Raw genomic sequence first — 27179 nt, forward strand, 5'->3', positions numbered from 1 at the left:
CGAGACGGGCGCCGCCATCTTAAAGGCTGGGCGGGAATCTCTGCGGCGAGGCGCCATCTTGGCTCCGGGCACCGCCATCCCGGCGAAGGGACGAGCGGCGCTCGCTGCTTGCCCGGCCGCTGTAGCTGGCGGGTCGGGGAAGGCCCAGCCCGCGGGAGGGGAAGGGGACGCGGCCGGTTGTTGCGGCAGACGAGGCTCGTCTCGGCCGCGGCAGCACAGGCGCTGGTCGCCCGTCGGAAAAACGGCCACGCCCATCATGGCGGCGCCCAGTGTCACCACGCCCATCATGGCGGCGCCCAGGCACACCCGCCCATCATGGCGCCTCCCAGTGTCACCACACGCATCATGGCGGCCGCCAGTCACACCTATTACGGCTCCTCCCACTCACCACACCCATCATGGCGCCCCAGCCACACCCATCATGGCGCCCCAGCCACACCCATCATGGCGGCGCTCCCACCGCCCCCGCCATGGCCGACGCACCAGGCCGCGGGGCCGGGACAGGGTCTCCTTTATTGCGCCGCGCATGGCGTCAGGCCCCAGCCCTCCCCTGTGGCCAACAGGGCCCGTCCCAGTGCCAACAGTCCCGCGTGCACCCGCCTCAGGCTGGCGCCTGGCGTGCGCCGGCACACGCGCGTGCCCCCCTGCCGCGCGCGCTGCCGCAGGGTCCATCCCCGGGGCCGGGGAGGGGGGTCCCGCAGCCAGCCCCCCTCACGCGTGCCGCCGTCCCCACGCCGTCCCCGGCGGCGCGAGGGCCTAGGCCGAGCTGGGGGTGACGTGGCCATCACGGGCTTCGCTCAAGCTGGCGGCCCACTCCTTCCTCTGGATGGTGCCCGTCTTCTCCTCGCGGAACTGCTGCCGCTCCTCCCGCGGGATCTTCACGGCGTGGTACTGCGGCACGGCCGGCGGCGCGTAACGCGCCCGGCGGAAGAAGCCCAGCTGCGGGGGACCGGCGGGTCAGGGCCCCGTGGGGACACCCCGGCTTTGGGGACAGCAGCACCGGGAGCCGTGGCGCCCCGTCCTTGGGCCTAGAGATTGGCACGGCGGCTCCCGGGCACGGGGAAGCCTCGGCAACCGCGTGCTGGCACCGCAAACCCTCACACACACCCACACACCGGCACCGCAAACCCTGGCACACCGCAAGCACCGGCACCGCAAGGCCTCGCACACCCATGCACGAGCACCGCAGCCCCTCGCACACCCCGCACCGCAGCCCCCGGGCCCTGCGGCGCGGCGCGGCCCTCGCACACCGCTGCTCGCCGCCCGCCAGCGCCGGGGGCAGGATGGCCCCGCGTTACCGCTCGCCCTCCGCCGCCTGCTTGTCCGCCGCGGAGGGCTGCAGGCCCAGGCGGGCCCGGTAATAGTGAGTGGTGTAGCGGGACCGCCGGCTGCTCCGCTTGAAGAACCCGCACTGGGGAGGAAGCGAGAGGGTGAGGCCGGGCAAGGCCAGGCTGCGTGGCACGACATGGCACAGGGTGGCACACATGGCACAGCTGGGGTGACACGGCATGGCACAGCATGGCACGGCATGGCACAGTATGGGCACAGGGTGACAGGACACAGCACAGCTGGGGTGGGGTGGCACGGCACAGCATGGCACAGCATGGCACGGTGTGGCATGGCATGGCACAGTATGGGCAGGTGACAGGTCATGGCACAGCTGGGGTGACACGGCACAGCATGGCACAGTATGGGCACAGGGTGACAGGACACAGCACAGCTGGGGTGGGGTGGCATGGCACAGCATGGCACAGCATGGCACGGCATGGCATGGCATGGCACAGTATGGGCAGGTGACAGGTCATGGCACAGCTGGGGTGACACGGCACAGCATGGCACGGCATGGCACAGTATGGGCACAGGGTGACAGGACATGGCACAGCTGGGGTGACACGGCACAGCATGGCATGGCATGGCTGGGGTGGCACAGTATGGGCACAGGGTGACAGGACATGGCACAGCTGGGGTGGGGTGGCACGGCACAGCATGGCACGGCGTGGCACGGCATGGCATGGCATGGCACAGCACAGCATGGCATGGCATGGCACAGTATGGGCAAGTGACAGGTCATGGCACAACTGGGGTGACACGGCACAGCATGGCACGGCATGGCACAGTATGGCATGGCACAGTATGGGCACAGGGTGACAGACATGGCTCAGCTGGGGTGGCACAGCGTGGCACAGCGTGGCAGGACACACCACAGCACAGCTTGGCATGGCAGAGCGCGGCACAGGGTGGCACGGGGTGGCACAAGGCGGCACAGGGCGGCACAGGGCAGCACAGGGTGGCACAGGGCGGCACAGCATGGCACAGCATGGCACAGCATGACAGGACACAGCACAGCACAGCTTGGCGTGGCAGAGCGCGGCACAGGGCGGCACAGGGTGGCTCAGGGTGGCACAGGGTGGCACATGGCGGCACGGGGTGGCACAGGGTGGCACAGGGTGGCAGGGCGAGGGTGGCACAGGGCGGCACAGGGTGGCACAGGGTGGCACGGGGTGGCACAGGGTGGCAGGGTGAGGGTGGCACAGGGTGGCTCAGGGTGGCACAGGGCGGCACAGGGCGGCTCAGGTTGGCTCAGGGTGGCTCAGGGTGGCTCAGGGTGGCACAGGGCGGCACAGGGTGGCACAGGGCGGCACAGGGCGGCTCAGGTTGGCTCAGGGTGGCTCAGGGTGGCACAGGGTGGCTCAGGGCGGCACAGGGCGGCTCAGGTTGGCTCAGGGTGGCTCAGGGTGGCACGGGGTGGCACAGGGCAGCACAGGGCGGCACAGGGTGGCACAGGGTGGCACAGGGCGGCACAGGGTGGCTCAGGGCGGCACAGGGTGGCAGGACGAGGGTGGCACAGGGTGCCATGGGCAGAGGGGGACTCGCGTTGCCCCAGGGCCCCGTCCCTGTCCCTCACCTTCCAGAGGACGAAGACGAGCAGGGCCAGGACGAGGACACCGGCCAGCACGGCCAGCAGGATGACCCACCACGGCACGCCGCCCGCCACCGCCGCCCCGGGGTCCAGGTAGAGGGAGACGGGGATCTGCGGAGCAGAGGGGGGTCGGGCGGGGGGCAGCGGGGCGGGGGGGGGCTGGCGGGGGGCCGGGGGGTGGGGGGTGGGCAGACCTGGGTGGAGGCGTCCTTCAGCACCAGGTTCTTGATGGAGGAGGTGACCGAGACGCTGGCGCGCACCACCAGCTCCAGCGAGGTGACCGCCAGGTACTCCTGGGGTACGGGATGGCAGGGGCTGGGCTGAGCCCCCTCCCCATCCCCTGAGCCCCCTCCCCGTCCCCTCAGCCCCCTCCCCATCCCCTCAGCCCCCTCCCCATCCCGAGCCCCCTCCCCGTCCCCTCAGCCCCTCCCCATCCCCTCAGCCCCCTCCTTGTTCCCTGAGCCCCCTCCCCATCCCCTGAGCCCCCTCCCCATCCCCTCAGCCCCCTCCCCGTCCCCTCAGCCCCCTCCCCATCCCCTCAGCCCCTCCCCATCCCCTTAGCCCCCTCCTTGTTCCCTGAGCCCCCTCCCCATCCCCTCAGCCCCCTCCCTGTCTCCTGAGCCCTCCCTCCGTCCTGCGGTTCCTGTCCCCATCCCCTGAGCCCCCTCCCCATCCCAGAGCACCCATCTCTGTCCCCTGAGACCCCTTCCCATCCCAGGGTGCCCATCCCCATCCCCTGAGGCCCTTCCCCATCCCAGGGCACCCATCTCTGTCCCCTGAGGCCCCTCCCCATCCCCTGAGCCCCCTCCCCATCCCAGGGTTCCAATCCCCATCCCCTGAGCCCCCTCCCCATCCCAGGGCACCCATCCCCGTCCCCTGAGCCCCCTCCCCATCCCAGGGCACCCATCCCCTGAGGCCCCTCCCCATCCCCCGAGCCCCCTGCCCACCCCGGGGCACCCCTCCCCTCCCACCTCCAGGAAGGTGCTGTTCCAGAGCCGCCCGCGGGCCGTCAGCACGGCCGCCCGCTCGAAGCTGTGCAGGGGGCACTGGAAAGCCAGGCAGCGCGCGGTGCCCTGGGCACAGTCCTGGGGGGCAGAGGGGGGGGGCTGTCAGCCCAACCACACGCCCCCCAGCAGCAGGGACACCCCCGGGGTGGGGTGCCCCCAGCCCCACTCACCAGCGTGACGTTCCTCCTCCTCTCCGCGGGCGCTGGAACCCACCAGGACCCCGGCGCGGGCGCCTCGGCAGGGTCACCCCCCCCCGGCGGCTCCTGGGCAGGGGAAGGATGGGTATGGGGTGGGGGATGGCAGCACAGAGACACCCCCCCCACACACACCCCCACCCCTCCCCCAGGCACCCCCATCCCCAGCAGTACCAGCGCCAGGCGCAGAGGGTTGGCGGGGGGGCTGCAGGCCACCCGCTGCCCGGGGAGGGTCTCCAGCTGCAGGTGCAGGGGGTACAGCAGCCACTTCCCATTGAGGAGCTCGTGGGGCCAGAGGAGGGTGAGGAAGGCCGAGCCCAGAGTCTTCAGGGACTGGCCCCTGTTGGAGACCTGCCGGGGTGGGGGTGGGGGGGGGTCTGCATCAGTTATGGGGGCACAGGACCCCCCCCCCCAACCCACCGCCACCACTGGCCTGGGACCCCCTGGCCCAGAAGAAGAGGTGGGGTGGGAAGGGGAGCAGTGGGGAAGGGGGGCAGTGGGGAAGGGGAGCTCCCCCCCCCCTTCTTTGCACCCCCAGGACCCCCCAACTCACCGTGACCTGGAAGCGCACGGCGCTGCCCACCTGGCTCTCGCGCCGCACGGCGCTCTCCCCCCGCACCACCCCGCCGAAGAAGAGCCGGGGCGGCACTGCCACGCTGTGGGGGGGCAGCCTTGGGTCACCCCAGGCTGGGGGAGGGGGGGTACATCCCAGACACCCCCCCCCCCCCCATCCTTCCTCCACCACCCCACACTCACCCCGTGACCGAGAGCGGCAGCTCGATGACCACGCGGGCACGAACCACCACCGGCTCCAGCCCCGGCTGCTCGCTGATCCTGGGGAGAGGAGGGGGGGGGAGTTGGGGGGGCAGCTGCACCCCCATATCCCCCCCACCCTCCCCCCAAAACACACGGAGCCGAGCGGGGCTCACGTGGACAGGGCCAGCTCCACCGCCAGGTCCGTGGTCTGGATGGTGATGCCCAGGGTGCTGAGGATGAGGAAGAACCGCACCTGGGGGCAGAGGGGCGAGCGCTGGGCTGGGGGTCGGGGTTCAGGGGGCTCGGGGGTGGGGGGGGTCAGGAGGGAGCTGCACCCACCTGGGCTCCGCGTTTCAGGGGGTTCCCCAGCTCACACTCCACCTGCGAGCCGTTCTGGTTGGCGAGACACACCACCGGCTTGTCCTGGGGGGCACAGGCGTGAGCCCCCACACCCACGGGGTCCCCACAACCCCCCAGTGCCCCGGGACCCCCCACCCCAACCCTCTGCATCCCCAGAACCACCATCATCCCCCCCCCCCCCTCCCCAAAGCCATCCCAGCCCTCTCCATCCCACAGCTCCCACCGTCCCCAGGACCATCCCCATCCCTCCATCCCCATCCCTCCATCCCCAGCACCGTCCCCATCCCTCCATCCCACAGCTCCCACCCTGCCCATCCCCATCCCCATCCCTCCATCCCCATCCCTCCATCCCCATCCCTCCATCCCCATCCCTCCATCCCCATCCCCATCCCCATCCCCATCCCTCCATCCCCATCCCTCCATCCCCATCCCCATCCCCATCCCCATCCCTCCATCCCCATCCCTCCATCCCCAGCACCGTCCCCATCCCTCCATCCCCATCCCACCCTCCCCATCCCCATCCCCATCCCTCCATCCCCATCCCTCCATCCCCATCCCCATCCCTCCATCCCCATCCCCATCCCCATCCCTCCATCCCCATCCCTCCATCCCCAGCACCCTCAGCACCCCCCAGCCGGGCACCGAGGGAGCGCGGGCGTCGAAGGGGCGCAGGGCGGAGTAGGGCAGCTCGGGGGGGAGGGTGGCGGTGAGCAGGGCCTCGTGGGCATCGTCCCCGTCCCGCTGCGGCTGCGCCGGGTCCGACGGCGCGTTGGTCACCTGGACTTCCAGGGCCACGTCCTTCTGGTCGCTCATGGCGAAGACGGCGGTGCCGTCCGCAGCCCTGGGGCGCAGCTGCCGTCAGCCCCCCACCCAGGGGTGTCCTCCACAGGACACGGGGTGGGGGTAGCACCCCACACCCCACACCCCCCCTCCAGGGCCCCCCACCCCATCACCTGGGCAGGGGTTGGAAGTCGGCGTCGCCCAGGCGGGCGCAGAACTGGGCGCGCAGCTGCAGGTGGCTCTGGCAGATCTTGTCGTCCCCACAGCCCTGCTTCAGGAAATGCACCTGGGGGGACACGGGGGGGACCCTGGGGACACTCCGGGCAGCCCCCGGCCCCCCAGGAAGGGAGGGAGGGAGGGGGAGGAGGGGGTGAGCGCGGCCGGTCCCCACCTCGGTGCGCTGGCTGCTGGGCTGCTGGGGGCTGAGCACGGGGGACAGGGGGGGCAGGGCGGCCCCCCGGCTCTGCCGCTGGCCCCCCCCCGCCCCCTGGATGCCGTAGGCGAGGGTGACAGCGATGGGGCGCAGCTTGTCACGGATGCTGTCCTGGGGGAGAGGGGCGACAGGGGAGAGAGGGGGCGTGGGGGGACGGGGGTGAGGGTGAGGATGAGGATGGGGATGGGGATGGGGAAGGGGAGGAGGATGGGATGAGGAGGAGGAGGAGGATGGGGAAGGGCAGGAGGATGAGCATGAGGATGGGGATGAGGATGGGGATGAAGATGGAGATGAGTGTGTCAGGATGAAGGTGTGGATGGGCATGATGAGGATGGGGAAGGGCGTGAGGATGGGGATGAAGATGGGGATGATGAGGGTGGGGATAGGGATGAGGATGGGAAGGGGCATGAGGATGGGGATGGGGATGAAGACAGGGATGAGGATGAGGATGGGAAGGGGCACGAGGATGAGGATGGGGATGAAGACAGAGATGAGGATGAGGAGGATGAGGATGGGGAAGGGCGTGAGGATGGGGATGAAGACGGGGATGAGGATGGGGATGGGAAGGGGCACGAGGATGAGGATGGGGATGAAGACAGGGATGAGGATGGGGATGAGGATGAGGATGAGGATGGGGATGAAGACAGGGATGAGGATGAGGATGGGAAGGGGCACGAGGATGAGGATGGGGATGAAGACAGGGATGGGGATGGGGATGAGGATGAGGATGGGGATGAGGGTGTCCGGACGAGGGTGAGGCTGCCGATGAGGATGCTGAGGGTGGGGAGGGGCCTCACCTGGAGCTGGAAGGTGGCCGTGACGCAGACCCGCGCGTGCTGCCGGGGCAGCTCCACGGTGCCGGAGAACTGGTGCTCAGGGTCGTCGGGCCGGCGGCCGAGGAAGAAGAGGCGGGGGGCCTGGCCCAGCCGCCGCCGGTCCGTGTCGCCATCGAGCACGTACTGCAGCACTGGGGGGGCGGGAGAGGGACGGGTGAGACGCCGGGGGTCCCACCCCGTGTCCCCCCGCCCCGCCCCGCCCGCCCCCACGGCGCTCACCCAGGCGGGGGCTGTAGCTGGGGGGACTGGCCGAGTAGCTGAAACAGGCTCCCACATCCACGCTGGGGGGGCACGGGGTGGGGTGGGGGGGGGGGGTGAGACGGGCAGCCCCCCCCTCACCCCAGCCGTACCCCGGCTGCGCGCCCACGGGGGCGGGGGGCGGGGGGTGTCACCCACCAGACCCCCTCCCGGTGCCGGCAGTTGCTCTGCTCCAGGTCGATGCTGGGGGGCAGCAGGGACACGTTCCTGGACACGTGGACGACCGGCCGGGCCCTGCGGAGGGGAAATTTGGGGGGGGGGACGGGGGGGACACCGGGCTGGCACTGGGGGCACCCCAAGCCTTGCAGAGACCCAGCGCTCACCCCCTGCGCGGGACCCCCGGCCGTGCCCGCGGGTGAGGGGCTGCCCCGGGAGGGGGGATGGGGAGGTGGGGGGGGGGTGATGGGGAGGTTGGGGGTGCCGGGGAGGTGGGGGGGGGTCCTCGGGGTCCGGGGCACCCACCTGTACAGCACGACGGTGTCGGAGAGGGAGCCGACGAGCAGGTCGGGGTAGAGGTTCCCATCCACATCCAGCCCCCCCGAGAGGGAGTACCCGAAGGCCGAGACCCCCACGCCCTCCCCGTCCAGCACCTGGGGACGAGGAGCCCGTGACGGGGCAGGGCGAGGGGGAGGGGGCCATGCACCCCCCCCAAACCCCCCCAAACCCCCCTCACCTGTGCTGGCTTCGCCACGATGCCCAGGCTGCTGCCGTGGTAGATGTAGACTTTGCCGGCGCCGTCGAAAGGGGCACCCACGGCCAGGTCTGGGGGGTCAGGGGGGTGAGGGGGGGGCACCGAGACCTGTCTGTGGGAAGCAGCCCCCGCTGCCCCCTCCCCTCCCCCAGCCCAGCCCACGGGGACCCCCCCCCAGCCCCCCCAGCCCCCCTCACCCTCGAAGCCGTCGCGGTTGAGGCCCCCAGCCCACAGAGACCCCCCCAGCCCCCCTCACCCTCGAAGCCGTCCCGGTTGGGGCCCCCGGCCCACGGGGACCCCCCCAGCCCCCCCAGCCCCCCTCACCCTCGAAGCCGTCCCGGTTGAGGTCCCCGGCCCACAGGGACCCCCCCCCCAGCCCCCCCAGCCCCCCTCACCCTCGAAGCCGTCCCGGTTGAGGTCCCCGGCCCACAGGGACCCCCCCCCAGCCCCCCCAGCCCCCCTCACCCTCGAAGCCGTCCCGGTTGAGGTCCCCGGCCCACAGGGACCCCCCCCAGCCCCCCTCACCCTCGAAGCCGTCCCGGTTGAGGCCCCCAGCCCACAGGGACCCCCCCCCAGCCCCCCCAGCCCCCCTCACCCTCGAAGCCGTCGCGGTTGAGGCCCCCAGCCCCCAGCCCACAGGGACCCCCCCAGCCCCCCTCACCCTCGAAGCCGTCCCGGTTGAGGCCCCCAGCCCACAGGGACCCCCCCCCAGCCCCCCCAGCCCCCCTCACCCTCGAAGCCGTCGCGGTTGAGGCCCCCAGCCCCCAGCCCCCAGAGACCCCCCCAGCCCCCCTCACCCTCGAAGCCGTCGCGGTTGAGGTCCCCGGCGGCGCTGAGCGCGACGCCGAACATGGAGCCGCGGGTGCCGTTGAGCCGCAGGGGGGTCGCGGCGTCCCAGCGCCCCCCGGGGTTGATGTAGACGTAGGCAGCCCCCCCGATCTCCTCCTTCCGCTCAAAGAAGTGGGGGGCCCCCACCACCAGGTCCATCCAGCTGCGGGTACAGGGGCTGCATCACCCCCCCCCACCCCCAGCCCAGCCCAGCCCCGGCCACCGCCCAGGGAACCGACGGGGCGGGAGGGAGAGGAGGGGCGGGGGGCTGTGGGGTGGGTTTGGGGGGGGTTCCCCTGAACTGACCCGTCGCTGTTGAGGTCGAGCAGGGCCAGGGCGTAGCCGAAGGCCGAGGTGAGCTGCTGGCCGGGCAGCACGGCCTCGGGCACCAGGCGCGTGGCACTGTCGCGCCGCAGGATGACGACGGCGCCCGTGTGGTTGGCGCGGGGGGCCCCGGTGACGAAACTCAGCTCCCGCCGCCGCGTCACCCCCGCGCCCGCGTCCACCGAGAAGCCTGCGGGGGGCGGCGGGGGCGGGGGGAGGTGTTGGTACCCACCTGGCCCCTCAGCCCCCCGCCCCAGGCCCCCCCGACCGCCGGCCGCCCGTCTGTGCGTCCCCCTCTGTCTCTGCTCAGCCCCGGCGCTGGGGGGGGTCTCGGGGACCCTCGTGCTTTGGTGTGGGGATGGGGGTGGGGGTGGGGGGCTCCCTCTCTGTCTCTGCTCAGCCCCGGCGCTGGGGGGGGTCTCGGGGACCCTCGTGCTTTGGTGTGGGGATGGGGGGGGGGGGGGCTCCCTCTCTGTCTCTGCTCAGCCCCGGCGCTGGGGGGGGTCTCGGGGACCCTCGTGTTTTACTGTGGGGATGGGGGGGTGGGGGGGCTCCCTCTCTGTCTCTGCTCAGCCCCGGCGCTGGGGGGGGGTCTCAGGGACCCTCGTGTTTTGGTGTGGGGGTGATGGGGGGGGCTCGGCTCCACCTGTGCCTCAGTTTCCCTGCTCCACGCTCCATGGGCCTCCAGTGGCTGCAGCTGCGTGGGGGTGTGGGGAGGGGGACACAGGGCTGTGGGGACCCCTCCCCAGCTCTGGGCCAGCCGAAGCCGAAGGGGGAGCAGTGGAACAGCCCCCCAACCCCCCCCCGCATTGCCAGAAGGGGACGGTGAGGCCAGAGCAGCAAGACCCAGCACAGACCCCCCCCCCAGCTGGGGAGAGCGGGGGGGGGGGGCAGGAGACCCTTCCCCACATGCAGCAGCTGCAGTGCCCAGCCCTCCTGCAGCCCCCCCAAGCCCCCAGCAGCCTCGCAGCCCCCCCAAGCCCCCTCCAGCCCCCAGCAGAGTGTGACGGGTGCTGCTCACACAGGGACGGTGCATCCCCCACCCCCCCATGCAACAAACATGACCAGAGGGGCCAGCACGGGGACAGCGGGGGGCTGGGGGGGTGATGCCAGGCTCTGCACCCCTCCCCGGGGTCACCCCCATCCCCAGCCTGGCAGTGCCCCCCCCGCAGCCCAGGCACAGCGACAGGACAGGGACAGGCACGAGGCAGCCCTGGCTGGGGGGGCTTGGGGACCCCCCTCGGGTTTTGGGGGGGGGGGTGTACGTGCCTCCATCAGACAGACCCCAGAAGGGGGGGGTGGGGGGGCAGCGTGCACCCACATGCCACGTGCATGGCTGGGTGTGAAGGGGGGGGGTGGCGTGCACGTGGGGTGAGGGGGGGGTCATGCATGTGAGGACGGGGGGGTGATGCTGCTCGCACGGGGGATGCTGAGCTGGGCACGGGGGGGGGGACGGGACACACACACGTGTGAACCTACACGTGTGTTCATGTGGGAGGGGGCCTGGCGGAGCTCCACAGCCACGGGGAGGGGGACAGGGGGGAGGACACAGACCACAGGACACGGCTCCGGGGAGGGTGGCACACGGGGATGCTGGTGACACACGGGGATGCCGGTGGCACACGGGGAGGCCGGTGGCACATGGGGAGGCCGGTGGCACACGGGGATGCCGGTGGCACACGGGGACGCCGGTGGCACACAGGGATGCTGGTGGCACACGGGGACGCCGGTGACACACAGGGATGCTGGTGGCACACGGGGATGCTGGTGGCACACGGGGATGCCGGTGGCACACGGGGACGCCGGTGGCACACAGGGATGCTGGTGGCACACGGGGACGCCGGTGACACACAGGGATGCTGGTGGCACACGGGGATGCTGGTGGCACACGGGGAGGCTGGTGGCACACGGGGAGGCTGGTGGCACACGGGGAGGCCGGTGGCACATGGGGAGGCCGGTGGCACACGGGGATGCTGGTGGCACACGGGGATGCTGGTGGCACACGGGGATGCCGGTGGCACACGGGGACGCCGGTGGCACACAGGGATGCTGGTGGCACACGGGGACGCCGGTGACACACAGGGATGCTGGTGGCACACGGGGATGCTGGTGGCACACGGGGATGCTGGTGACACACGGGGACGCCGGTGGCACACGGGGATGCTGGTGACACACAGGGATGCTGGTGGCACACGGGGACGCCGGTGGCACACAGGGATGCCGGTGGCACACGGGGATGCCAGTGGCACACGGGGACGCCGGTGGCAGCGGCGCGTACGAACCCAGGTAGCTATTCTGGGGCACATCTCCGGCCGCGCCGGGCACCTTCTCCTGGGGGTCGGGGGTTTTGTAGACCAGCTGGTCGGGGTCTGAGCTATCCACGCTGGTCACAAAGAGCAGCCCTGCGCCGGGCGGGGGGCGGGAGAGAAGGGGAGAGGGGGGCGGTCAGGGTGGGCACCGCGCCGGGGCAGGCTGGAGCCGGGGGGCGGGGCGGGGGGCTCTGGGGGTCCCCCCCGCCGTGCCGTCGCGCCCGGGCTCCGCCGTGCCCGTACCCAAGTAGCTGTTGGCGGGCACGGGGATGAGCGAGGGGTCCTGGTCCTTCTCGCCCCCGGCTTCGTAGGGGCCGTCGTCGTAGCGCAGCAGGTCCAGGGAGCTCTGGTTGAGCAGCTCCACGCGCAGGTTCCCTGCCGAACCCAGGGGTGAGGGGATGGGGCGGGGACACCCCCCTCCGGGACCCCCCCCGGGACCCTCCTGTGCCCGGGGGTAACGGGGGACTCGGCAGGCTCGACCCCAGCCCGGGCACATGGGTGTGTGGACACACCAGTGCACACGTGTGTGCAGGGACAGGGGCACCCACACGTGTGTGCACATGGACAGGGGCACCCACACACAGTGCACGTCCCCTGTGAGGCCGGGCACAGACAGCACACACAGCACACGTGTACGTGCACACACCTGCGTGCACACACTGCTGTGCACACACACGTGGCAGGACACACACACCTGCACACACACCTGCACCGTGCCTCAGGCACGTGTGTGCACACCCACACCCCCCACACACACACACAGCCAGCCCACACACTCCCACCACTCCCATCCATCACACACCACCAACACACGTGTCCAGGCAGGAACACGCACCCACACGTGTGTCCAGGCAGGAACATGCGTGTCCAGGCAGGAACACGCACCCACACGCGTGTCCAGGCAGGAACATGCGTGTCCAGGGAGGAACAAACACACGTGTCCAGGCAGGAACACACACCCACACGCGTGTCCAGGCAGGAACACGCACCCACACGCGTGTCCAGGCAGGAACACGCGTGTCCAGGCAGGAACACGCACCCACACACACACGTAGACCCAACCCCACCCCCCGGGGCAGCCACAGACGACCCCGCAGCCTCCCCCGGCTGATGGGGGGGGGATATCCCTTGGCGGGGGGGGGGAACCCCGCAGCCCCCCACTCACCCTTCCAGTTGTAGGTGCCGGGGGCCCCGAAGAGGATGTAGTGGTGGTCGGGGCTGAAGGCGGCGGCCAGGCCCTGCTGGCAGGACCCGAAGCGGTCGTGGCCCTGCGGCCGCCCCTCGCAGAACTTCCAGTCGCCGCCGTCCAGCTCGTCGCGCAGCCGCAGGTCCTGGCTCAGCACGAAGCAGCGGCCGATCACGTCCCGGGTCTCCAGCGGCTGCCGCACGCGGTGCCGCGCCTCGTACAGGTGGGCGCAGGTCTGCGCGCGGGGGGCACGGGGAGGGGGGCAGATGAGGATGGGGAGGCCATCGCCCCCACATCGCCCCCCCATCACCCCCCCATTACCCCCCCATCATCCCCCCCCCGTCACCCCCTCATCCCATTACCCCCCCATCACTCTCCCATCCCATCACCCCCACATCATCCCCCACATCACCCCCCATCCCATCACCCCCCCATCACTCTCCCACCCCATCACCCCCACATCACCCCCCATCCTCCCCCCATTACTCCTCCATCTCATCATCCCCCCCTCATCCCCACATCACCCCCCACATCACCCCCCATCCCATCACCCCCCCATCACTCTCCCACCCCATCACCCCCACATCACCCGCCCATCCTCCCCCCATTACTCCTCCATCTCATCATCCCCCCATCATCCCCACATCACCCCTACATCACTCCCCCATCCCATCATCCCCCCAGCACCCCCACATCACCCCCCACATCACCCCCCATCCCATCACTCCCCCATCACTCCCCCATCCCATCATCCCCCCATCACCCCCTCATCACCCCCCCATCACCCCCCCTCCCATCTCTGCCCCATCACATCCCCTCACCCCTCCAACCCCCCCCCATCCCATCCCCCTTCACCATCACACCCCCATCACTCCCCCATCCCGTCCCCTGCCCATCACCCCCCCGTGCCCCCCCGGTGCTCACCACGATCTTGCCGCCGGCCCCCTGGCTCTTCACACTCACCCCCAGCCACTGGTTCTCTTTGCTCTCCCGCTGCAGGTCCACTGGGGGGGGGGGGGGAAGGGGCAGCGTCAGCCCCGCCACGGCCCCCGAAACCCAGGGGAAGAAGGGGAGGGGGTGGGGTGGGAGGGGGCACCTCACCTCCCTCATCGATGGGCACCCGCCAGCAGTCAGAGAGTTCGGGGGTCAGCGGGCAGGCGAAGAGCCCCCCGGTCCGGTTGGCACCTTGGCTGGGGAGCGCTGGCGCTTGGGGGGCGCCCACCAGCAGCCTGCAGAGCAGGGACCCCCAAAGCTGGGTTTGCACTCCTGGTACCACCCCCCACCTCCCCAATCACCCCCCGGAGCACCCCCAGCACCCCCACCCTGATGCCACCCTCCGGCCTCAGCCGCAGCTCAGTGCATGTGTGGGCAGGGAGGGGGGCTCGGGGAGGGGACGCGCAGCCCCCCACACCCCACCGCTGTGTGCAAAGGGGCTGAGGGCCCCCCCGGTCGCCCCCCTCCCCCCTCCTCACGCCCCCTCCCCTCCCCTTCCCGCCCCGGGGGGAACGGGGCTCGTTGACCGGAGCCACCCGGGGCCACCCCCGGCCCCGCCGCCCGGGTGACGGTGGCCTCGGGACACGGAGGAGCCCCGGGGGGGGCGGGGGGGAGGCAGAGTCGGTAAAAATAAATCGGAATTCCCTCAAAATAACCCCGCAGCAACATGTCCAAAAAAGGAGGGAGCCCGGCACGGGGCGCACCGGGACGACGGGCACCGGCTGGGGGGGGGGTCCGGAGCCCCCCCGCACCCCCACCTCCCCCTCGGGGCGGAGGGGACGGGCGGCCGGGGGATGCGGGGGCGGGGGGGTGTCCCCAGCCCGGTGCCGGCAGCTCCGCGAGCACCTGCCCGGGGAGGGGGGGGGGGCAGCGGGAGCACCGGGGGGGTCGGGGCGGTGGGGGGGGGAACCATCCCGACGCCAAGAGCGGGGAGAGGGGGCTGCGGGAGGGGGGCACACGGGGAGAGGGGATGGAGGGGGTGGGGGTACCCTTTCCAGGGGTGTCCCTATGCCGCAGGGACCCCCCCGCCCCCCGCCCGCGGCCGGCTGCCCTGGCACGCACCGGGTGGGCGTTCGGCGGCTCCGCGGCGAGCAGGAGCGGGGGAGGCGGCGGGCACGGCCCGGGAGGGGGGGCCGGCCTGGGAGGAGGGGGGGTCCCTCCGCACGGACACCCCGGGGCTGCGCCGCGGGCATCGACAGCCCCCCGATTCCCCCCCTCCCCACACACACCGAATAGCGGCGGCGGGGCAGCGCTGGCAGCGCCCGTCCCCTCGGGGCTCCGGCACCCCGAAGGGGGACCCGGCTCCCTTCCAGCATCCCGGGGAGCGGGCGAGGGAGCCGGGAGCGGCGGGAGAAGCCCCGGGAGCAGCGGGAGGAGCCCCGGGAGCGGCGGGAGGAGCCCCGGGAGGCTGCGGGTGGCCGGTGCCGCCGGTACTCACCAGCCGGCCGGCTCGGGGCTGAGCTGCCGGTGCAGAGCCACGGCGAAGCCGAAGAGGCTGCCCTTGTCGCCGTCCTTCAGCAGGGTGCTGCTGGCGTCCAGGTTGAAGGCTGCGCTCGCCAGCAGCCGCAGGCTGAGCCAGGGCAGCCACAGCCAGCGAGCCCCCGCCATGCCGCCGCTGCCCGCGCCCCCGAGCCGGGGAGAGCGGGCGGCCGGCGAGGAGGAGCCCGGGGGGGCGGAGAAGCACGGCCCCCCCTCCCCAACCCTGCCAACCCCCCCCCTCCTCCTCCTCCTCTGCCCCGCCCGCAGCACCGTGTGTCACCGGCCGGGTCAGAGCAGCACAACCCGCACCCTGTGCTGTGCCCGTCGGCCCACGGCACCCCACGGGTGGCACCGCCGTGTCACCCCCCTGCTGCACCCCACGGGTGGGACCCCCCTGTCACCCCCCTGCTGCACCCCACGGGTGGCACCCCCGTGTCAGCCCCCTGCTGCACCCCACGGGTGGCACCCCCGTGTCAGCCCCCTGCTGCACCCCACGGGTGGGACCCCCCTGTCACCCCCCCTGTCGTGCCCATCACCCTGCTGCACCCCACGAGTGTCACCCCCTGTGGCACCCCACGCTGTGCCCATCACCCTGCTGCACCCCACGGGTGGGACCCCCCCATCACCCCCCTGCTGCACCCCACGGGTAGCACCCCCCTGTCACCCCCCTGTCGTGCCCATCACCCTGCTGCACCCCCCAGGTGTCACCCCCCACACCCATCACCCCAGTGCAGCCCCCAGACCACCACCCCATCCTGCCCACACACAGGCAGCTGTGGAAGCCCCCAGCCCACCCCAGTGCTGCTGCTGGGAGATCGCCCTGTCCAAGCACAACCCTGGGAGCACCTGTGACCCCCCCAAAGGGCTCCCCAGCCCCAAACCGCAGCTCCCCCCCAACCCCAATGCTGCAGAAACGGGGTACAGTCCCGGGGAAGGGGGGACTTGCCACCCCAGCAGCTCCCTGGCACCACTCCCGGGTGTCCCATGGCCATGGGAAGGGGACTGGGGTGGCCACTCCAGCCCTGCCACCCCCCAGCCACCTCCATCCTCAGAGCAGTGACCCCCCCACACCCCTCAAAAAGAGAGGAGCAGCCAAACTGGGGCCCACACCCCCCACCATGGGGAAGGGGCTGGGGTCCCCACACGCTCCCAGGGGACTGTGGGGACAACAGCAGCGCTGGCAGGGCCGGACCCCACGACCCGGGTTGGGTCCCACGGGGGCGGCTGTGCCTCCAGCGTGGCCCCGTGCCCCACACAGCAGCCTGGGGGGGGAGGGAAAGGGGGGGGCTGTCATATTTTCCAGCACACCGGCTATTTATATCCGCTCCCGCTCTCCGAGGGCCCGTGAGGATATTTGGGAGCTGGCAGGGCCGCCCCGGCCGTGTGAACGGGCTCCAGCTCCGTGCTGGATGCAGGGACAGTCCTTCACCCCCATCTCCCCCCTCCTCCTCCTCCTCCTCACTGCTGGCTGGGTGGGGAGCGAGGGCAGGATCCCGAGGGTCCTTCCCCCCCCCCTCCCCTCAGTTCACCCCCCTTACCTGGCTGCCGTCCAGCGCTCCCCACGCTCGCCCCTTCTTTGCTCGGCCGTGGCCACATCCCTTCCCAACATTCCCGACGTGGGAAAGGGCCGATCCTGGCCTGGGAGCGGGGAACAGGAACAGATCCGGTCCCTGGGGGCTGCTCAGCCTCACGCTGCCCCCTCCCCTGCACCCCAGCACCCACCGGGCAGGCGAGGAGGGAGCTCCCCAGGAGGGGGAGGGCACCAGTGAGCATCACTGAGTCCTGGCCGGGCAGCCTGAGGAGCAGCTGGTGTGGACAAAACCAGGCTGGGGGCTCCCAGTGCCCCCCCCTCGGCATAAGGGGACCCCAAAACCAACCCCATCAAGGCTTAAGGGTCCCATGAGCAGAGATGGGACCCCAGCGGGGTCTGCTGCTGGGCTCCCACCCCAGCCAGCGCGGGGGCACCGGGGTCTCAAGCCCCCCCTCTGCCCAGCCAAACCTCCAGATCCGCCTTGTTTGCCCTCAAACCGCCCCAAACCTGAGCAGCACCTCGAGGTGGGGGCCTGGGGAGGGGAGGGGGGGCGAGGGGAGTCAGCTGGGCTGGGAACTGACCCGGCTCCCAGCGCCGAGCCTGGTACCGTGCCGGGGGAGGCAGCTGCTCCGCATTAGCCACAGCAGCTCCCCTGGAAGTTTGCCCCCACCCCGAGCCCAGCAGGGAAGGGGATTTCCAACCCCAAATCCACCCTGTGAGAGGACAGCGGGACATCTCCCACCTCGGGGGTGCCAGGACCCCATCCCACCCCATCCCAGCCCATTCCCACCCCGGCACAGCCCATTCCCGCCCCATCCCAGCCCATTCCCACTCCGACACAGCCCATTCCCACCCCATCCCAGCCCATTCCCGCCCCATCCCAGGGATTTCCTGGCTGGGGGCTGAGCGAGGAGGGGGTCAGGCAGGAGGGGAGCCCTGGCTCGGATTTGATCCATGGAGTTCCCAGGAGCTGCAGCCTCATCCCACCGCATGGATGAGCCTGGGGGGGGGGGGGGGGGGGGGGGGCGCAGGGGGAAGGAGGGGTGGGGGGCTGCAAGGCTGAGCTTCCCCAGGACAGAGGAAACACCGGGGGTCTCTCCAAGGCTTTTTATTGGGATGAGGAGGCCAAGGCAGGAGCAGGACAACAGGGAAGCGGAAACGCCTGGAGTCAGGGAGGGGCAGAGGGCTGGGAACAGGGCGAGGGTGGGACCCACCGCCCACTTCCACGCACAGGGAGAGAGGGGGTCGCCCCAAGGGCTCCCTGGCCCTGCCAAACCACCTCACCGGCACCGGGAACGCCGTGAGGGGCCGAAACGAGCCCCTGGAGCATCCCTCACGGGCTGGTGAGGGGGAAGGACGATGGAGCCTCGTGCCAGGAGCAGCCCCCCGGCCGCAGCGTCTCTCGGGGGGTTCGCGAGCCCCGTGTGGGGAGGGGGGAGGCTGAGGCGCGTCCCTGGCGCGTGCCACGAGCCGGGGGCGGCGTGGGGAGGGGTGCCAAGTCCCCCCAGCACCCACGGGAGGGTCAGCGAAGGTCCCGAGCGGGGCAGCGACCTTCATTCCTGCGCAGGGGAAGGGCAGCGGTGCGGCCCTGGGAGCGGTGCCGGGGGGGGGGGAAGGGGGGGCGGGAGCCGTTATCCCTGCGAACACCAACCCCACAACACCCCAAACCCAGGCGCAGGGTGGCCCAGACCCACCCCCAGGCCCTGACCGCTCCCCGTCCGCCCGGCACGCTCGTCAGCTAACGAAGGGAAGGGCAAAACACCCCAAAACACCCCAAAACACCCCAAAACACCCCAAAACACCCCCCTCGGCCCTTCCCAGGGCCCGTGGGCGAGTCCGCGGGCACGGGGGGAGCTGCTGGGGGTATTTTTACCCACTCCCCCCGGTTGATCTTGGGCTGCGTCGGGTGCTCGAGTTCCTGTCGCTGCAGCCAGGGCTCCCCCGGGTCACCCCCCAGCTCGGGGTGAGGGGGTACCGAAGGCACGAGGAGCTGAACGGGGGGGTGGGGGGAGGAGCTGGTTGGGATGGGGAGGAAGATGCTGCAGCTGTGATGAGGCCGCATTCGTGCTGCCCACACCCCACCTGCCCCTCACCACCACCCCCCCGCAGCCTTTCACCTTCCTCATCCTCCCCCGCCCTGACCAACCTGAGGATGAGGAGGAGATCTTCCTCCTCCTCCTCCTCCTCCTCCTCCTCCTCCTCCTCCTGACGCTGCTGGGCTGCAGCCGGCGGCACGGGGCCAAGGGCCCGGGGCTGCCGGGGCCGGTGAGCTCAGCCGCATCCCGGCAGCTGCCAGCTCACCCTTCCGGCTCTCTGCAGGGCAATTTAATTTTCACCCTGCACTCTGCAGGCAGCAGCTGCGCGCCGGGAGCCCGGCTGGCTCCCCCCCCCCCAATCCCCCCCTCCCCAGCTCATCTCATCCATTACAGCCTGGCACACAACCCGGCGCTGGGATGATGCCACATGGACGGAGTCCAAGTTAAACCAGATTTAGTCCCCTCTCCCCATCCCGGAGAGTTTAATGGAGCCACTCAGCTCCTTCCAGCTCCTCCGGCCGCCCCCTCAGCGGCGGGGAGCTGAGCACGGTCACGCTCATCACAGGTCACAGGGAGGAGGAGAGACAGCTCACCTGCAACCCCCAGACTCCCCCAACCCCCCCCAAGCCAGGATCCTGAAGCCCCCCCAGAACCCCTGGCTAGGCTCCTGGAGACCCCCAGACCCCCAGCCAGGCTCCTGTAACTCTGCGGACCCCCAGACCCCCTCAAACCCCCTGCCCAGACTCTTGTAGCCCTGCAGACCCCCAGACCCCCCCCAGACAGGTTCCTGTAGCCCTGCAGACCCCCAACCCCCCCCCCAGACAGGTTCCTTTAGCCCTGCAGACCCCCAGACCCCCCCCAGACAGGTTCCTGTAGCCCTGCAGACCCCCAACCCCCCCCAGACAGGTTCCTGTAGCCCTGCAGACCCCCAGACCCCCCCCAGACAGGTTCCTTTAGCCCTGCAGACCCCCAGACCCCCCCCAGACAGGTTCCTGTAGCCCTGCAGACCCCCAACCCCCCCCAGACAGGTTCCTGTAGCCCTGCAGACCCCCAGACCCCCCCCAGACAGGTTCCTGTAGCCCTGCAGACCCCCAGACCCCCCCCAGACAGGTTCCTGTAGCCCTGCAGACCCCCAGACCCCCCCCAGACAGGTTCCTTTAGCCCTGCAGACCCCCAGACCCCCCCCAGACAGGTTCCTGTAGCCCTGCAGACCCCCAACCCCCCCCAGACAGGTTCCCTGTAGCCCTGCAGACCCCCAGACCCCCCCCCAGACAGGTTCCTGTAGCCCTGCAGACCCCCAGACCCCCCCCCAGACAGGTTCCTGTAGCCCTGCAGACCCCCCAACCAGGCTCTTTAGCCCCCCAGATCCCCCAACCCCCTGACAAGGCTCTTGTAGCCCTACAGACCCCAGAGCCCCCCAGCCCGGCCCCCGCGGCCCCCCCGGCCCCAGCCAGGCCCCCAAGGCCCCGCCCCCGGCCCTCAGGCCCCGCCCCGGGCGGGGCCAGGCGGCAGCCCCCGCCCCGCGGCGCCGTGAGGCGGGGCCGGGCGGTGACGCGGTGGGCGGGCCGGAGGGGCGGGCGGAGGGGCGGAAGGCCGTGCCGGGCCGTGCGGGGCGGAGGGGCGGCAGGCCGGGCCGTGCCGTGCCGGGCCGTGCGGGGCGGTGCGGGGCCGCCATGCTGTCCCGGCTGCTGAAGGAGCACCAGGCGCGGCAGAGCGAGCGGCGGGAGCTGCAGGGTGAGCCCGCCCCAGCGCCCCGCGGCGCCGCGCGATTGGCGGAGGGAGGTGCCGCTCACGGCGGCGGCAGCGCGGGAGCGCATCCTATTGGTCGGCGGGGCTGCCGGTCAAGGGAGAGGCGGGGGGAATGGGGGGTGTCTGTGGGGGGGGCGCGCTCACACCCGCGGGGGGGGGGGGGGGGGGCGTGATGTCATCGCCTCGCACGCTGACGTCACGCGGGCCCCTGACGGCCGCGTCCCGCAGAGCGGCGGCGCAGAGAGGCCATCGCTGCGGCCACGCGCCTGACCGAGGCCCTGGTCGACCACCTGAACGTGGGGTGAGGCCGGGACCCCCCCAGCCCGCAGCCCCCCCCCAGGGGCCCCCCCGGGCTGCACCCCCCGCTGCCCAGCCCCCTTCTCCCCGAATGGCCTGGCCGGGACCCCCAACCCCCCCCCCAACTCCACCACCCCTGTATAACCAGCCAGAGACCCCCAAATCCCCCCCCCCCAGCTCTTCTACCCCGAGATACCCCAGCTGGGGACCCCAAAACCCCACCCGGGGACGCCCATCAACCCCCCCCAGCCCTTCCACCCCTGGATACGCCAACTGGGAACCCCCAAACCCCTATCTGGGGCCCCCCAAACCTCCCCCAGCCCGTCAACCCCTGGATACGCCAACTGGGAACCCCCAACCCCCCATTTGGGGCCCCCCAAACCTCCCCCAGCCCTTCCACCCCTGGATACCCCAGCCAGAGACCCCCCAAACCCCAGCCGGGGCCCCCTGCTCCCCCCTCCCACTCCATCCATGGACCCCTTCACCCCAAAACCCCCCGCCCAAGGACCCCTCAATTCCCTGTCCCCTTCCTCAGCCCCGCCCCAGAGACCCCCCCCAGCCCCCCCGATGGCTCCCCAGTGCTTTGGCTCCCCCCACAGCCACCCTCTCCCTGGGAACTCCCCACCCTGGGGCTGTCAGGGTGGGATCCCACCCTCTGTGTGTGTCCCCCCCCATCTCCCCCCCCCCCTCAGGGTGGCCCAGGCCTACGTCAACCAGCGGAAGCTGGACCACGAGGTGAAGACGCTGCAGGTCCAGGCCGCCCAGTTCGCCAAGCAGACAGGGCAGTGGATCACCATGGTGGAGAACTTCAACCAGGCCCTCAAGGTGGGGCAGCACCCCCCAACCGCGGGCAGGAGGGGAGCTCCTTCCCTCCCCACCCCGCTTTGGCAAGGGAAGGGGGTTTAAACCCTCTGGGATGTACGGAGAAGCCGCCCCATGGCCCCCCCCCATGTATCACTGATGCCAGATGAAGGATGGGGTCCTGCACCCATGGGGGACCCACCCAGCCCTGAGCCTCAGCAGGGCTGTGGGAGCTGGAGGGGGGGGAATCGAGGCACGGTGGGGACCCCCCCCCATCCCTAAATCCCCCAGGCAGCTCCCCAACTCCCCCCTCCTCATCCTGGCAGGAGATCGGCGACGTGGAGAACTGGGCGCGCAGCATCGAGATGGACATGCGGACCATCGCCACGGCCCTGGAGTACGTCTACAAGGGGCAGCTCCAGCCCTCCTGCTCCTGAGAGCCACCCCGGGGGCCCCCCCGGCCCCCCCCGGCCGGGCCTGGCAGATAACGGGGCCGCCTCGGGGACCCCCCAGCCGGCAGAATAAAGCGTGGCTGAGCGGGCGGCGTGGGGAGGCTGCGCCAGGCGTGCGCCGGGGGCCCTGGCACAGCCCTCAGCTGCCCCCCCTAAGCCCCCTCATCCTCTTTACCGCTTAACTCAGGCTCTGAGGCCCCTTTTTCTCCCAGACAAAGGGCCCCTTCTGCCCAGGAGGGCTCTAATCCCACCCCCCCAGCCCTCCCACCCCCCACCCCAAGAGCTCAGCCCCCCCAGCCCTGGGTGGTGCCCCCTCCCAGAGCTGGGACCAGCACCCAGGATTCCGTGTGCCCAGGGGGCTGCTCCTCATCCCGGCTGCTCTCAGTGGTGAGGGTCCCCCGGCAAGGCTTGGGGTGCCCTAGCACCCCTCCCCACAAGCCTGGGTGCCCCCCAGGGCAGTGCCTGGCGCGGGCAGGCTGGGCCGGCCGTGAACTTTGGCTGCGGGCACAGGGGGAGGAGCGGCCGCAGCCCCCCCACGCCCCCCCCAGCGCAGCCGCTGCCGCCGCCGCAGCCCGAGCAGCACCCAGAGCCCTCTGCCCCGCTGAAGGTAGGTGTGGGGGCTGTAGGGGGGCTGCCCTCTGCACCCTGAGCTGGGCTGGGGGTGCCAGGGGAGCTGGGACTGCGGATGATCCCCCCCCCCGCCTCCGATAAGGGTCTGCCCCATGAGATGAGTCTGTTGGGTCTCATCGGTGGGGAGGGGCTGCACTGCCCGGGCTGGGCAGGGGGCTGCTGCCCATCCCCTGACCCCCCCCCAGCTCCAGGAGCCCAGGCCAGACCCTGGGTGTTCCCCCACAGTCCCCAGGGGTGGGGGGGGGTGGGAAGGGAGGGGGGGTGTCAGCCTGGCCCCCAGCCCCAGCAGGCTCATAACCCCCTGCCAGCAGCTGCTGCTGGGAGCAGTGGTGGGGTCCTGACACCCCCAAAGACCCCCAGCAAGGCACCTGGAGGGGGACATCCCCCCCTCCCACCCCCTGGGATCTCTTTCTCAGGACAGGCCGGGGGGTGTGGGGTGCAGGTGGGTTGGGGTGCCCAGACACAGCGGTGATGGTCACCACCCCATGCGGGTCAGGGGCAGAGGGTGCTCGGGGTCACCCCTGCTCCTGGAGGGCAGGAGGGGGGATGGGCTTAAGCTGGGGGGGAGCAGCTGGGACACCCCCCCCTTGGTGCTGCCCCGTGGGCGCTGGGTCCCAGCCAGGCGCTGACGCACCGCGCGGCTAATCCAGCGCCTGCCTGGCAGCAGGTCGGTCAGGGGCTTGTCCAGGGACGGGTGGGGGGGCGTGGGGTGCTCACCCCCACCCTGGGAGCACAGCGTGGGGTGCTCACCCCCACCACGGGAGGGTCCCTGTGCAGGGCTGGGGTGCCTGTGGGACCTGCTCCAAATAGGGGAGGGGGGCAGTCAGCCCTCCTTTTCCCCCTGTCCTTGGGGGGGGGGTCTGACCCACATGGTTGGGGGCAGAGTGTTTGGGGGGGGATCTGCTCCAAATAGGGGAGGGGGGGGCAATCAGGCCCCCTTTTCCCCCTGTCCTGGGAGGGGGGGTCTGACCCACATGGTGGGGGGCAGAGTGTTTGGGGGAACCCACTCCAGATGGAGGGGGGCAATCAGTCCCCCTTTTCCCACTGTCCTTGGGGGGGTGTCTGACCCACACAGTGTGGGGCAGAGCATGTGGGGGTCCCTCACACAGAGGGGTGCGTGGCACTGCTGAGGTACAGGGGCTGACATGGGAGGGGGGAGATGGGATGTGGGGTGGGGGGTGGGGGGGGGCACGGCCTGGGCTACCCAGGTTCCCATCCCCCCACCCCCTCCCCCCAGCCCCGCAGCCCCCCCACCATGTGGCTGTACCTGTTCCTGGCGGCGCTGGCCTGGGCGGTGGGCTGGCTGGTGCGGGACCGCCAGACCCTGCCGTCGGTGACGGACAAGCACGTCTTCATCACGGGCTGCGACAGCGGCTTCGGCAACCTGCTGGCGCGGCGGCTGGCCGGGCGCGGCTACCGGGTGCTGGCCGCCTGCCTGACCCAGCGAGGGGCCGAGAGCCTGGAGCGGGGCTGCGCCGGCCACCTCCGCACCACCCTGCTCGACGTCACCCGCCCCGACAGCGTCCGCCGGGCCGCGGAGTGGGTGCGGGCGGAGGTGGGAGAGAAAGGTGAGGGGGCGGGGTCAGGCCCCGGGGTTTTGGGGGGGGGGGGGGGGGTGTTGGGGGGGGGGTAAAGGAGTGGGGTGGGTGGTTCTGGGAGAGGGGCTGTGGGGGGGACGGGAGGAGCGCTGTGGAGGGGTGTAGAGCAGGGTAAGGGGGGTATGTGGAGGGGGGGTTACCCCTGATGAGGGGGTATCAGCTGGGACGGGGAGGGGGTCCCACTGGAGCATCCCAAGGTGAAGGATGAGGGGGGTCTGGAGAGGGGCTGGGGGAGGAGATGGGTGCTGTGTGGAGCCTTTGGGAGGGGCTATAGGGAGGGTGTGGGGTGGGTCCCTACAAGGTGCTACAGGGCAGGATGGAGGGGAGGGTCCTGCTGGGGGTCCGAGACCACTGAGGGGCGGGGGGGGGGGGGGGTGACCGCAGCCCCCAACTTCACCCTCCTCTGCGTGCGCCCTCCCCCTGCCCCCGCCAGGCCTCTTTGGGCTGGTGAACAACGCGGGGGTGGCCAACCCCATCGGCCCCACGGAGTGGATGGGGATCGAGGACTACCGGCAGGTCATGGCCGTCAACACCTTCGGGGCCATCGAGGTGACGCTGCAGCTCCTGCCGCTGCTGAAGCGCGCGCGGGGCCGCGTGGTCAACACCTCCAGCGTGCTCGGCCGCCTCTCCGCCAACGGCGGCGGCTACTGCGTCTCCAAGTACTGCGTGGAGGCCTTTTCCGACAGCCTGCGGTGGGTGCCGGACCCCCCTTCCCCCCCAAAGCCCCCTCACCCCGTGCCCTGATGCCCACGTGTGTCCCCAAAGCCCCTCACCCCGTGCCCTGATGCCCACGTGTGCCCCCAACCCCCCTCACGCCGTGCCCTGACGCCCACGTGTGTCCCCAGCCCCCCTCACCCCGTGCCCTGATGCCCACGTGTGTCCCCGAGCCCCCCTCACCCCGTGCCCTGATGCCCACGTGTGTCCCCGAGCCCCCCTCACCCCGTGCCCTGATGCCCACGTGTGCCCCCCAGCTCCCCTCACCCCATGACCTGATGCCCACGTGTACCCCCCAACCCCCCTCACCCCATGACCTGATGCCCACGTGTGTCCCCAACCCCCCTCACCCCGTGCCCTGATGCCCACGTGTGTCCCCCAGCCCCCCTCACCCCGTGCCCTGATGCCCACGTGTGCCCCCCAACCCCCCTCACGCCGTGCCCTGACGCCCACGTGTGCCCCCCAGCCCCCTCACCCCATGACCTGATGCCCACGTGTACCCCCCAACCCCCCTCACCCCATGACCTGATGCCCACGTGTGCCCCCCAGCCCCCCTCACCCCGTGCCCTGATGCCCACGCGTGTCCCCAGCCCCCCTCACCCCGTGCCCTGATGCCCACGCGTGTCCCCAAACCCCCTCACCCCGTGCCCTGATGCCCACGTGTGCCCCCAAAGCCCCTCACCCCGTGCCCTGATGCCCACGTGTGTCCCCAACCCACTCACCCCGTGCCCTGATGCCCACGTGTGCCCTCAACCCCCCTCACCCCATGACCTGATGCCCACGTGTGTCCCCAGCCCCCCTCACCCCGTGCCCTGATGCCCACACGTGCCCCCCAGCCCCCCTCACCCCGTGCCCTGACGCCCACGTGTGTCCCCAACCCCCCTCACCCCGTGCCCTGATGCCCACGTGTGTCCCCAAAGACCCTCACCCTGTGCCCTGATGCCCACGTGTGTCCCCCAGTCCACCTCACCCCGTGCCCTGATGCCCATGTGTACCCCCCAGCCCCCTCACCCTGTGCCCTGATGCGCACGTGTGCCCCCCAGCCCCCCTCACCCCGTGCCCTGACGCCCACGTGTGTCCCCAACCCCCCTCACCCTGTGCCCTGACGCCCACGTGTGTCCCCCAGTCCACCTCACCCCGTGCCCTGATGCCCACGTGTGCCCTCAACCCCCCTCACCCCATGACCTGATGCCCACGTGTGTCCCCAAAGCCCCTCACCCCGTGCCCTGATGCCCACGTGTGTCCCCAACCCCCCTCACCCCGTGCCCTGATGCCCACGTGTGCCCTCAACCCCCCTCACCCCGTGCCCTGATGCCCACGTGTGTCCCCCAGCCCCCCTCACCCCTGCCCTGATGCCCACGTGTGTCCCCAACCCCCCTCACCCCGTGCCCTGATGCCCACGTGTGTCCCCAACCCCCCTCACCCCGTGCCCTGATGCCCACGTGTGTCCCCCAGCCCCCCTCACCCCTGCCCTGATGCCCACGTGTGTCCCCCAGCCCCCCTCACCCCGTGCCCTGATGCCCACGTGTACCCCCCAACCCCCCTCACCCCGTGCCCTGATGCCCACGCGTGCCCCCAGCCCCCCTCACCCCATGCCCTGATGCCCACGTGTGCCCCCAGCCCCCTCACCCCGTGCCCTGACGCCCACGTGTGTCCCCAGCCCCCCTCACCCTGTGCCCTGATGCCCACACGTGCCCCCCAGCCCCCCTCACCCCCCCACCCCGCTGGCGGTGTCCCCCGCAGGCGTGACATGTACCACTTCGGGGTGCGGGTGAGCATCGTGGAGCCCGGCTTCTTCAAGACCGCGGTGACCAACCTGGAGAGCATTGAGGGGTCCCTGCGCCAGCTCTGGGACCGGCTGCCCCCCGAGACGCGGCTCAGCTACGGCGAGGAGTTCTTCCACAAGTGTGAGTAGGGGGGGGGACACACCACACGCAGACCAGCGTCCCGCTGCCTCAGTTTCCCCCAACCTCACGCTGCCAACCCCCTCCCTCCTCACCCATCCTCCCCCCAGACC

At 71.5% G+C, this 27179-nt stretch overlaps 3 protein-coding genes across 4 annotated transcripts; 2 read left to right on the forward strand and 1 right to left on the reverse strand.

Moving 5' to 3' along the window:
* Positions 1–500: 500 nt before the first annotated feature.
* Positions 501–15516, reverse strand: ITGA7 (integrin subunit alpha 7). 2 transcript variants are annotated; one of them, XM_084277257.1, is made up of 25 exons: positions 15314–15516; positions 13984–14111; positions 13807–13886; positions 12862–13117; positions 11670–11789; positions 9370–9577; positions 9033–9226; positions 8218–8306; positions 8007–8134; positions 7683–7778; positions 7506–7567; positions 7248–7417; positions 6409–6561; positions 6191–6303; positions 5880–6078; positions 5217–5300; positions 5051–5130; positions 4878–4955; positions 4675–4777; positions 4296–4472; positions 4098–4190; positions 3892–4005; positions 3115–3213; positions 2906–3031; positions 501–939 (listed from the first exon to the last, which is right to left on the reverse strand). In XM_084277257.1, exons 1-25 carry the CDS (start codon positions 15481–15483, stop codon positions 757–759), a joined length of 3303 nt encoding a protein of 1100 aa, XP_084133383.1. In that variant the 5' UTR covers positions 15484–15516; the 3' UTR covers positions 501–756. The 2 variants fall into 2 exon arrangements, with proteins under 2 accessions (XP_084133383.1, XP_084133384.1); XM_084277258.1 differs by lacking the exon at positions 501–939 and adding an exon at positions 1150–1411.
* A 4993-nt stretch (positions 15517–20509) lies between these two features.
* Positions 20510–22402, forward strand: BLOC1S1 (biogenesis of lysosomal organelles complex 1 subunit 1). The gene is made up of 4 exons (XM_084277169.1): positions 20510–20655; positions 20899–20971; positions 21660–21792; positions 22095–22402. Exons 1-4 carry the CDS (start codon positions 20595–20597, stop codon positions 22203–22205), a joined length of 378 nt encoding a protein of 125 aa, XP_084133295.1. The 5' UTR covers positions 20510–20594; the 3' UTR covers positions 22206–22402.
* Positions 22403–24105: 1703 nt separating this feature from the next.
* Positions 24106–27077, forward strand: RDH5 (retinol dehydrogenase 5; the record flags this gene model as incomplete). Its single annotated transcript, XM_084277186.1, has 3 exons — positions 24106–24418; positions 24882–25140; positions 26906–27077. The coding sequence occupies 3 exons, from the start codon at positions 24106–24108 to the stop codon at positions 27075–27077; spliced, it is 744 nt and encodes a 247-aa protein (XP_084133312.1).
* Positions 27078–27179: the final 102 nt, after the last annotated feature.

Source organism: Gallinula chloropus, assembly GCF_964237585.1.
Source record: "Gallinula chloropus genome assembly, chromosome: 31".
Taxonomy (NCBI): Eukaryota; Metazoa; Chordata; class Aves; order Gruiformes; family Rallidae; genus Gallinula; species Gallinula chloropus.